At 41.8% G+C, this 12221-nt stretch overlaps 1 protein-coding gene across 3 annotated transcripts in view; it reads right to left on the minus strand.

The window, feature by feature from the left end:
• Nucleotides 1-12221, minus strand: part of dock4b (dedicator of cytokinesis 4b) — a 141068-nt gene that overhangs the window by 75244 nt on the left and 53603 nt on the right. For all 3 annotated transcript variants that reach the window (XM_069670841.1, XM_069670843.1, XM_069670842.1), the window contains exons 8-11: nucleotides 8934-9085; nucleotides 2270-2351; nucleotides 2041-2101; nucleotides 1782-1914 (exon numbers count right to left, since the gene is read on the minus strand). In XM_069670841.1, coding sequence (XP_069526942.1) covers nucleotides 1782-1914; nucleotides 2041-2101; nucleotides 2270-2351; nucleotides 8934-9085 — 428 coding nt within the window. The remainder of the gene's footprint in view (nucleotides 1-1781; nucleotides 1915-2040; nucleotides 2102-2269; nucleotides 2352-8933; nucleotides 9086-12221) is intronic.

The following is a 12221-nucleotide window of genomic DNA, read 5'->3' on the forward strand; positions in this document are numbered from 1 at the left end:
TAGCCTTCTAAAAAATGAGCTAAGCTAGCTGTTATTACTCACATTAAAATGAGCTAACCCGGCTGTTGTTACTCACAGTAAAATGAGCTAACCTAGCTGTTGTTACTCACATTAAAATGAGCTAACCAGGCTGTTTTAACTCACATTAAATTGAGCTAAGCTAGCTGTTATTACTCACATTAAAACGAGCTAACCTAGCTGTTATTACTCACATTAAAATGAGCTAAGCTAGCTGTTGTTACTCACATTAAAATGAGCTAACCTAGCTGTTATTACTCACATTAAAATGAGCTAAGAGAGCTGTTGTTACTCACATTAAAATGAGCTAACCTAGCTGTTTATAGTCACATTAAAATTAGCTAAGAGAGCTGTTGTTACTCACATTAAAATGAGCTAACCTAGCTGTTTATAGTCACATTAAAATTAGCTAAGAGAGCTGTTGTTACTCACATTAAAATGAGCTAACCTAGCTGTTTATAGTCACATTAAAATTAGCTAAGAGAGTTGTTTTTACTCACATTAAAGTCGAACTGAAAGGCATTTCGAGAGTATCTAGCTTCCGTATTGTGACATATTTCCGAGTGAAACAGGACGTGCAGGCGGGACATATCATTAGAGGGATTTGATTTGATCGTTGAGAAGTGGGCGTAGACAGACGTTCTCCACAGCGCAGTAGCTAGCTAACTGACTGAGCGTTCTTGGTTGAAATAGTTTGGTGCTAACTTACGTAAGCACACTTGATATTTAGTTTTACTGGAAGAAAAAATAATTGGATTTTGATATAAGAATACGAAGAAATTTTTTTTCTGTATTTTTTTGTATATTGTCAAATAGATGCACAATATTACCGGGGATATGATCGAAAAGGATTAAATTGACATTTTTAATTTCACCTCAACTTTAAATGGAAACATTTCCACTGATGGTGAAGTTGAACGGGCTCGCAGGAGGTTTTCTGTCATTTTCAACGGTCTGTTTTTCATATCAATGATCTCTTATCGAGAAATAACAGACCTCTGAATGCCGTAATTATCCAATCTGATCAGAATCAAATATTTAACACAGCTGTGTCATAATATTAGTTAGCTACATGTAACTAGGGCACCTGAAGTAAAAACAAGTTCTTACAGTATTTACGGTGACGTCTTGTTGCGACCTAATTCTGAAAAAATCAGCTTGGCATTTTAATGCTAATCCAGCTAAAACCTCTCTGGTGTTGCAGCAGGTATTGAGAAATTGGTTGTATTTTCTTCCTTTGGGCAGTCAGTCTGATCCAGCTATAAATTAGGTCAGACTAGTGTGTCAACAGTAGCCTTTTCTACCCCTGAGGGCATCGTTTAGACAAGGCTGGACCAAAAAATCCACTTTGTTTGCGGGGTACAACAGGAAAAGGTTGCAAGGTTCCATTATTAATACTGCTACTATTTACCAGCTACTTAGATGACCTGAACTGAACTGCTTTAAATAAAAGGAATTCTAGCTGAAGGTATTTGAAGATGGATATTTTTGCAACAAATGTGGTTAGAATTTAGAATAAAAGCTTAACTTGTAGCTAATTGTGAAGTTTATTTTAGTTTAGTTTGTTTTCTTAAAGGGATAGTTCAACATTTGGCAGAAGACAGTAAGCTTTAACCTAGCTTAGCTTAGCTTACAGCCCCCCCCTTTAGACCTAAACTTGTTTTTTAACTCTGTTCTTTTATGAATCAAACAAATAAGCTATAAATGTCTGACCCTTTTTATTTTGCCCAAAATGTTGGATGTTGGTTGTTTCAGTGACTTACGCATAAACCTTGAGCAGGTGGTCATCCTTGGAGTCAGCAGTGAGGAGATCGGCGATGCTGACGACAGCACACCCGAAAGGCCGCCTGTACTGTACGCTACACAGATTCTTCTTCTCTCCTGCTCCCATTCTCCCTGCACACACACACAAACACACACAAAGAGGATTCTTCAGTCATAACAGCACCGCTACGAATCCCCAAGAGATTTAAAAGACATGTAGTGCTCAGTATAAAAAAGAAGCCGCATCGTAACTCCCACCTATTCTTATGATGTGAACAACGATGTAGACGTCTTTTCGGAGATCACTGCTTCCCAAATCCTGCCAAAACAAGAAAACACACCGAGCATCAGATTCAATCATTGTAAACAAGCTACACAGAGCTGGTGTAGCATTTGGCTTCCAGGGTAATGGAACATGATGCAACATGACTGCTTTAAATTGCTCCAAATAAATCTTTGTAAACTCAAAGTCAAGTTCACTACTCACCACAAATAGCGTGCATTGTCTTTCTGTCTTCTCTGGCGACTTGGGCAGCCCGCTCTTATTCAGCCTCACAAAGAACCTTTCACTGTACAAGAGGAGAGACAGAGGGAGGGGACACACATTGAGATGAATGGGGTCAGGAGTGATGGCTGGGTGTCATCACAAACAGCTAAATCCAAGCCACTGCTAACAGGAAGAGAATAAAGATTAGAAACAATGTCAAAGATGTCGAGCGCTTAGCGGCGGGCACTGGAGGAAACGCTTCAAAGTTCAGTCTTCAAACTAAAGCAGCCTGAAAGAGAATATGAGGCAGGAGAAAGACAGGCAGAGAGGGAGCTCAGACAGAGGGATGAAGGGAGAGAAAAACATATACAAAGCTTGAATTACTGAACCAAATCCCCGACACGACAGACTGTCTGTAACATATCCGACAACAAGCACATCCACACGTTGCTCCTCTATGGGTGAATAAAATATTCAGCGTGTTGTTTCACATCTTGGATTCTTTCTGACACATTTAAGCCCAGATACTGGACTGTCAGCAAAAACAGAAGAAAATGTATAACCTCAGTCTTATAACTGACAGGTCATAAATCTTCCAGTTATGACAGGGCTGGAGTGAGACAATTATTAACAAGGTGAATACACAGTGAAAGAAACTGTTCTGTACATGTAATTAAATTAAATATACATAAATAGTCTTTATACTGGCTGCTGCTGTTACTCATTACTTGTTTGGAATGACGTCAACTTCCTTGCTAATACTAGTGCATGAAAATAAGTCTACAGCCACGCTAATGACTCTGGAGATCAAACTTATATAAAAGTGCTAGACACTTGAATAACAGAGGAAGTACAGGCACGACAGTCAGACAGGAAGTCAGGTATAGAACATAATAATTCACATCAACTGGCCACATCCTTCTGTCAACAAAACTTAGAGTCTAGAGCAGGGGTACCTTCCTGCATGTTTTAGCTTTCTCCGCACTGTAACACACCTGATTCGAATGTTTCAGTCGTTACCAATCCCCTGAGACACTTCAGTTGGTTGATAACGAGCAGATAATTCAAATCAGGTGTGTTAGAGTGCGGAGAAACCTAAAACATGCAGGAAGGTAGCCCTCCAGGAGCAGGGTTGGCCACCCCTGGTCTAGAGCATAGACAGTATAAAAAGATGGATGGCATGACAGCTCCCTAAAAGTGAAGCCAAAACATTTCGAGCCCCTGCTGACCGGCTGCAGTCTGGGTCATAAGCCCTGCCTCCTCTATGTTAACAGATGGGACATGAGTCCAACTATAAAATCAAAACACATGCCAAATTTTCCTCAAACATGGTTTCTGTCATTATAGTTAGCTCTTATCATGCTGATTTATGTCCAAGTGTTCATTTTTCTGACAAGTTTATTTTTAATCAGTTATTTGATGCTGTAAAAAGGATGATTGACAGCTCTGTTGACAAATACGGCTCCTGCAGCCGATCTGTTCCAGATTAACAGAGTAGAGGACAAACGGCGGGAAAAACTAACTTAAAAGTTTCCATATCTGTGAATGTCTGCTTCAGACCAACACAAGAAGCTGTTCTGCTGTTAAATATGCTGCATAGACTGCATATTCTATGCGTTTTCGGTAAATTAAGTGTGTATTTTGGTGTTTTGGTTTAGCGTTTTGGTTTACTCTATCTCTACTGCGCAGCTCCGGCTCCAAATTACGTTACCATCACAAAATGGCAGCGCCTATCATGGGGGCTATTTTGGGCATCAATTCCGTACAATGAGAGCAGATGGAGACACATCATCTGTCTATACAGTCATTGGTCTAGAGCCATGCTAGCAGCTCACTGAAGCTATAATACAGGTAGGCTTTGAGATAAGTGCTAATATCAGCAGCTAACATGCTGATGTTAGCAGGTATGTCTACCATGCTGAACATTTAAGTGTAGCGTGTTAGCATGCTAACATTTGCTACTAACATTTTCAACCTGACAAATGGAGCTAAATGAGAAGTCAGAGGACCAAAAAGGTTTTTTTAAATTCAACCATCAGGAAGCTTGATTGTCTGAACTAAATTGCACGTCAATCCAACTCTTTTTTGAGACATTTCACGTAAGACTACAAAAGTTAACCCGGCTGTATTAGGAAAAATCATCAAAATCATAAGAATTCATCCTCTGGGGTTCATGAATGTCTGCACAAAATGTCATGGCAATCTTAAAAGTGAAAGTTGATGAGATATCAGTCTAGACAAAAGTTGAGGAGCAGCTAACCAGAAACCGTCTTTGCCCTCCCTAGAGCTGGGATGCTAGTGCTGCTATAAATAAATCTGTAAGCAGCCACACTGAGACTATCGGAACAGTAAATTGTCTGGCCAAACACAATGAATCATACTTTGGATATTGTGCACATATTCTACAGAGCAACTTTTAAATAAGACGTTCATTTGTTTATAGAGCAGAATGAACTGTCCTGAAATAACGACCCTGGCCTTCAACGCCCCTCGCCCCCTCTTCAGGCAGGCGGGAAATCAAGCGCATGTCGGTCAAACACAGAAAAGGACGGACAGAGATCACTTTTTCTTTCTCTTTGTACTTCATCCTCTCTCTGCAACTCGCACACACGCTCAAAAGAGAGGCAGCGGAGGCATCCTGCTGGGCCCCGTCTCATCCTGGCTGGCGAGCTGAGGGCTAATCCGGTTAGGTGACTTTCACAGTCCGCCGATAAGCAGAGAGAAAACCTTGTAATGCAGCAGCGCCTGACAATGAGCCAAGGCGCTGGCACCGATAGCCAGCGCCAATTCACACAAGAGCAGAATATAGCAGACAGATCCTATATAAGTTGACTTCATGCTGCATGCAGCTACAATGGATTAGGATGTTGTTATAACAGTCTGAGCTATTAAAAGCTCCTCTTACAGGCTCAAAAGTTGCCATGTGTGGCTGTAAACAAGCGGCTGTCATTCAGTTTTTTGTATGTAGGGCAGTGGGTGCCTATGTTTGAATTAATTAAACTCCTGATTATTAATTATACAAATGCTGAGGATTTTTCATACATGTATTCCGTCAGTAAAGTTTCCCTTTTATCGCCCGTATTGGAATGAACCAGTTGAGAGCCGATTTTAAAAGCAGTTGTCCCTCATTAGCCGCTCTCTGTAACTTTCCACACCATTTATCCGGCCATATGGAGACGGATTCCTATGCATTAGACATGAGACTCGCTCACGTTTTCCCGAACCCTAATTAGTGCCCTATTGTTGAAACCCCAACTGCCAATTAACAGCCACTCCTGCGACACAAACACACAAGTCTCATACACGCTGTTCTCCCTCCCCACAGCTGCAGCGTGTTGATCACCAGTGCTAAGAGGAGCAGTGTCCCCCAGTGGGACCTTATCTCCCTCTATCACCGCTCGCATTAACATAACATGAATGGCCCATTTCCCTCCCCTCTGGGCCCACAGTGCGCCGGCTATTCCCTCTCCTGATATCGATGATTGCATTAGGAGCCATGCGCTCACCGAGCGGGCAGAGGGGGGATGGGAAAGAGAGCGACTGCTGTGTTAAATACTGGGTAAATTAACTGCCACTGTTGCCTCCCACATCCGAGCAAAAGAACCTGAAATCTACCCCAAGAGGCTGCAAGAAAACGACTCTGTAAAAGAGCAGCAAAAGCACGCTTTAAAAAGAGAAGACACACTGTACCAGAAAAAAGCACACACATGCACATAGACGCAGTCATCCTTCGCTGACCTTGTTAGAATAAAAAGTAGTTACTTTAAGAAAAAGTGTGAGTATGAATAAGAACAGTTAAAGGCAGTAAATATGTGTGTTTGACCTGGAATAGCACCAACACTTATTAGACAGATAGAGCAACAGTGTCAGTGCGCTACAGTGCCTGTGTGTCCTGCCGAAGAGCCAGACAAGACGCCCGTATCACACACAAAGAAGCCGCCTTGATGCACTGGGGCTGCTGGTGTTGGCATGGTACTGAGACAACGGGTCGGACCCCCATCTGGTCTCTGACACACACACAAACACGCGCACAAGTAGAGCCTACAGAGAGCAGAGAGGGAAGCGTCGAAATGGCTCAGTGCCAGGCATCTTGCGTAAATTCTGTGTGTGTGTGTCTCCGTTTGTGTGTGTGACCAGACAGTGAGAGTGAGAGACAATGTTGGCGTGCTGCCATGACGAGATTTTCCTTGAAGATAGAACCTCTAGGGCACAATAGTGAAGACCTCGGACACAGTCTATCCCCCAAAACTGTAATTAGGAAACCTGATAAGTTGATAAAAATAATAGAGATTTGTATCTTTTTATTACATTTGATTTGTATTTTATGTCGACTAACATTAATACCATTTCACGGTATGTGTATGCATTAAACAACAAAAATGTTGCTTGAGAGATGGAGAAAACACATTGGTTATCATCGTTATTTTAAAGAGGGGGTATTATGCTGTTTCACATTATAAGACATATATACACTGTTACAATGTTGGATGTCCAGACTAAATGTGGGTGAAGTTTCAAATCTGTAGGTAAAAGTATGTTGGAGTAATTCCCTGCTAAAAAAGTCTCAGTCTGCAGGCTGCAGTGAATGCCAGGTATCAGACGGTGTTTTCTACACGCTGCACTTTGTGATGTCAAAAATGAAGGAACTCTATATAAGGGCATCTACCCGATAAACATCAGTGTTTACTTTTCCAAAGGACAAGAGCAGCAGACATTAATTTCAAATCGTAAAAGTTATGTTTACTCTTTGCCGACAACTCTGTAACATGGCCATAGGGTAGGAGGTGTGCCTCAAACACTGAGTTCTGGCTTCGGAGAGCTGGCCAATCAGAAGAAAGTGGGCTTGTAGGGGCGGGGTTTCTTAAAGAGAGAGTTGACTGACTCGTTTCAGGCAGAGGCTGTATGAGGGCCTGCACAGAGCACCAATGCGAGAAAAAAGATGAGTTCTTTCAACTGTAAATTATGTTAAGCTACTCCACAGGTATCACAGAGTGAAATATGAAGCTTGAAATTAGCATTATAACCCCCCCTTTAAACTTTATTACCATCAATAAAGCCAACAAAAGCAGCTCCTTGTCCTTCCTGTGCCTCCTGTCACTCACTGAGGTGTAAATTTCTTCATCCTTCATCCTGATCAACTGACAGTAGTAGACTCTGAGCTGCTGTATTAGTGCTGATCGTTTACCTTCTTCCTCCTACCACTACGCAGGTACATTTAATACATATCGGACATAGCTTCAGTTTTACTTTTTCTTTCACTCTCTTGGAGTCAACTGAGAAGTGTCTCTCTGCTGCATCTTCTGGTTTTGGTTCTGCAAACTCGAAACCCGACAGCATTCAGGTCCTACTGTTTTCTTTGTGCCGCCACAGCGAGTGGTGGACTGTTTACATCGGACCTTTTATTTTTTACTAAGTTGTCATTTTATTTCAGTTTCTGTTCATTTATTGAACCTGAGATTTTAAGAAGGCAAGCTACAGGTCTATGATGTGAAAAAAACTAAAGCTAGCTTCATTGTGTTTCAGAGAATGAGCTGAAAATCCACTTCAAATGCAAGTCCAAGTTCAAGGAGTCTAATTACTCTTACCTAGGTAAGGTAGGAGTAATTAGGGGCAGAGGCAGAGAAGCAAAGAGAGGAAGAGCTTCAAGTGGAACTTAATATGATACCACTGGACGCTAATTACCCACTTCAAGACAAAGTGTGGGTTGGGAATGGTTGCAAAATCTACCTTCATTATTTCTAACCCTTACATCAAGCATTTGCATGTATGAATTAAAAGGAGACAAGAGAGCCCATCTTAATGTACTTAAGTGCTTTGAATCCACTGGTACATGACGTGTGCGCTTGTGTGTACACATGTAAGTCTTATTTGTTCATTAAAAGCAAAAAAGGTCTAAAAACAGAACCTTTTACCTTCACATGCAAAGGATTCACTCAGTGTTATCGCAGAGTTTCCGTGCAGAGTTTAAAGAAACTGGGAAAGTTTGCAGCAGATTAATAATGAACTCACTAGCAACAGAAGTGAAGTTGCTGCATGCTGAAACAAAATAAGTCCCATCAATGTCACCCTTGTTCCTCTGATGTGACCCGGTGGGGCGGGGAGGAGCGTCAAACGCAAGCATGACTTATCAAAAGGAGTTTCGGCGCTCATTTTTCAACCCACTCCTTGCCTGACGAATCCATTTTGTTTGTGACATGAAATGGAATTTCTTCCCTTTGAACTATGAAACCGGGGAGTTTAAACACAGACTTGTTTTTGGCCGACACCACATCAGGAGCATGTGGGTGCCTTTGTGTGTGTGTGTGTGTGTGGGCGTGCATGCAAGTGACGTATGCAGACTGCAAGGGGTGTGTGGACAGGATGGACACTGTTATACGAGAAAACAGCACGGCCTTGCCCACTTTTATGTGTCCACAAGATCTTTAACAACCTGCTTCATTTAATTAATCTCCATGAATATAATTAGAGTAGGCTTTTTGACATCAGAAGGGGAGCCTTTTAAAATGTCACCCTGCTAACACCAATCTAGCTCAATTGCATTGCTTTGGACTTCGCATCAAAAAGAGTCCAAAGCCACTAGTATAATCGTACCAGTATACCAAAGTGATGCTTTTCTATCTTTTTACTTTCAATTATGGAGGATCATTTTGCAATTTAAGTGTACCTGAGTGGCCGGTTCTCCCGTCCATCATAGATGTGGAAGAAGACTTCTAGCTCCTCCCCCAGATTGGCGCTCATCAGGCTCTTCATGTGGACGAACAGATGATGTGTGCTAGCAGGTGCAGGGGTCTCCTTCTTACGATGCCGATGTTCCATCTGCAGAGGAGAGGAGAGAACAGTGTTAGCATGCATTGATTTCCTTGGTGGTGTTCAGAGCAGCCAGCAGCCACTGGGGCAGTTTGCAGCCGAGTGCGAACTTTGGATGAGAGTCTGATGCCAGGGTTCCCTGGCGGAAAAAGGTGGATTGCTCCCTTTGGGTAGGAAGAGAGCAAGAGGGCAAAATGGATCGTGAGATTGACAGATGGGTTGGTGCAGCATCAGAACCTGTAAATGTCCCCATTGTGGGATGAATAAAGGATTATCTTATCTTAGCAGTATTGCAGGCATTGTGCCGGACTGTCGTGGTGAAGGCGAAGCTCTCAATTTACTAGTCGATCTACGTTCCAACTCTCACCTATGCTCATGAGCTTTGAGTAGCGACTGAAAGAATGAGATCGCGGATACAAGCAGCCTGGGGTATACCCAGAGCTTGCTTGCTCCAGGGATTATAAATCCCACCTGGACTGGGAACGCCTTGGAGAAGCTGGAAAATGTTGCTAGGGAGAGGGACGTCTGGAACCTTGCTTGGATGGATGGATGGATAGATCTATGGATGGATGGATCTAAGTTGGATGGATGTATGTATGTATGGATGGATGGATCTATGTTGGATAGATGGATGGATCTATGGATGGATGGTTTTAAGTTGGATGTATGTATGTATGTATGGATGGATGGATGGATGGATGGGTGGATGGGTGGATCTATGTCAGATGGATGGATGGATGGATCTATGTTGGATGGATGATGGATGGATAGATCTATGTTGGATAGATGGATGGATGGATCTAAGTTGGATGTATGTATGTATGTATGGATGGATGTATGGATGTATGGATGGATCTATGTCGGATGGATGGATGGATGGATGGATGGATGGATCTATGTCGGATGGATGGATCTATGTCGGATGGATGGATGGATGGATCTATGTCGGATGGATGGATGGATGGATAGATTTATGTTGGATAGATGTATGAATGGATCTATGTTTGATCTATGGATGGATGGATAGATCTATGTTGGATCTATGGATGGATGGATCTATGTTGGATAGATGGATGGATCACTGGATGGATGGATGGATCTATGTTGGACGGACGGATGGATGGATGGATGGATGGATGGATGGATGGATGGATACATGTTTAGAGCAGGGAAATCTTTATGACCTACACATACTGAAAATATAATCCACATGAAATCGATTAAAAGACACATCATTTAGAATATTACACTGTTCTAATATAGGGTTTAAAGCATGGGTACAAAGAGGTTAAAATCCATAAGCTCTAAATCCTGGAAGATCCTCAAATGCAGGATCAAAGCTTATCTAATACAGTTAATACCAAGGAAAAAACAACATGTGGTTACATCTCATATAATACGCCCAATCACAATGAAGAGCTGCTGTATTTAGTGTGGAGTTTCTTTAGTCAAAGACTTATATCCCTTTGAGAAATCTCAATGTTGGGAGGAGCTTTGCAGCAGATTTGCATACATATTTGAGGACTAAGATGGAGTTGATACAGATCAAATTAATACAGCGTGTAATATAGTAGACTGTGAACAGCACCAGAGGCTATATTGTTAGAGCTGAATTGTCTGCTCGTATCTTTGTTGCAGCCTGGATGCTGCTAAAGAAAGAGAGAGGAAGCACATATTCCTATAGGTACAGCTATGCACGTAAACAAACTCATACTTGAGAATTAATACCTATTATTTAAAAGACAAAGGCCTCCACAGAGAGTATTATAGCCTATTCACTCTACCTTATTTATTTACCTCAAGCAAGCAGTCTAATTATTTTCTTGACACACAAGTAATGGTGTGATTTGCATCCCTTTCAACTGGTTGCTCAATCTTCAAAAAAGAAACCCAAGAACTGAAATTCACACTGAATACAAATGCAAACAAAGGAACAGAGAAACAATGCAGCACAGTTTTAAATGTGTCTGCCAGTGTATTGTTAGTGTCTGATCGTACATGATATATATCGAGTCGATCTATATACCAAAGAGATCGATAAAGCCTCACACAGCACAGTGCACCGGTGTAAATACCAACGAGATTAACATGCACATTACAGCTCTGTTTATGATAGGTTCATCCTAATCTGCTGTCAACATCCAAAAATACAAGGGCAAACACACACACACATACACACACATAGAGAGCACCAGATGGCCAGAAGAGCCACTGCCAAATTGTGCTCCACATTCGCCTCTGTAGTAGGATGTAAAGAGGAGGAAAGGGGGGGCAAGAGGAGGAGGGAGAGAAGGGGAGAAGAAAAGGAAAGGGATAAAGAAAATGCACAACCGCCAGAAAGCGTCACTGAGACAAACTGAGAATATGTAAAGAAAAGAAAGCTTAATTTTGTCCTTAATGTTTGGTATTTTGGAGTTACTTTTGCACACTCTTTATGGTGTATTTGAAATAATAGCTGGACAATTTCAGGAAGTATGCCCTTTTGCTTTACTGCAGAAAGTTAAATAGGAAGATCTCAAGTTTGGACAGTACGATAAACTGTAGCTGGACATGGCAGCCAGTTAGCTTAGCTTAGCATAAAGACTAGAACAGGGGGGAATCAGTTAGCCTGGCTATGATCAAAAGTAACAAAATCCATCTACCACAAACCATAGCTATTTATGTTTCTGGACCATTATTTCATTGACTCTCTGCTGGTTGCCTCGTCAGGCTAGCTGTGTCCCCCTAAACAGCTAGCTTAAGCTAAACAGCTGCTGAATCCAGCTGCACTGTGTGATTATCTAAATGGTAAATGGACTGCACTTACTGTATATAGTGCTTTTCTAGACTTCTAACTACTCAAGCGCTTTTATACTACATGTCACATTCAGCCATTCATACTCACCTTCACACACTGATGGCAGAGGCTGCTACTGTCAATGTACATAAATTGTGTAGCTGGACATGGCGGCTAGTTAGCTTAGCATAAAGATTAGAAAAAGGGGGAATCAGTTAGCCTGGCTATGATCAAAGGTAACAAAATCTCTCTACCACAAACTATAGCGATTTCTATTTCCTGACCAGTAATTCCTCAAGTCTCTGCTAGTTGCCTCGTCAGGCTAGCTATTTCCCCCGTTTACAGTCTTTATGCTAAGCTAAGCTAAGA

The sequence above is a fragment of the Semicossyphus pulcher genome, unplaced genomic scaffold, assembly GCF_022749685.1.
Source record: "Semicossyphus pulcher isolate SPU_LCO1_2020_fin unplaced genomic scaffold, fSemPul1.0.p SCAF_20, whole genome shotgun sequence".
Classification (NCBI taxonomy): domain Eukaryota; kingdom Metazoa; phylum Chordata; class Actinopteri; order Labriformes; family Labridae; genus Semicossyphus; species Semicossyphus pulcher.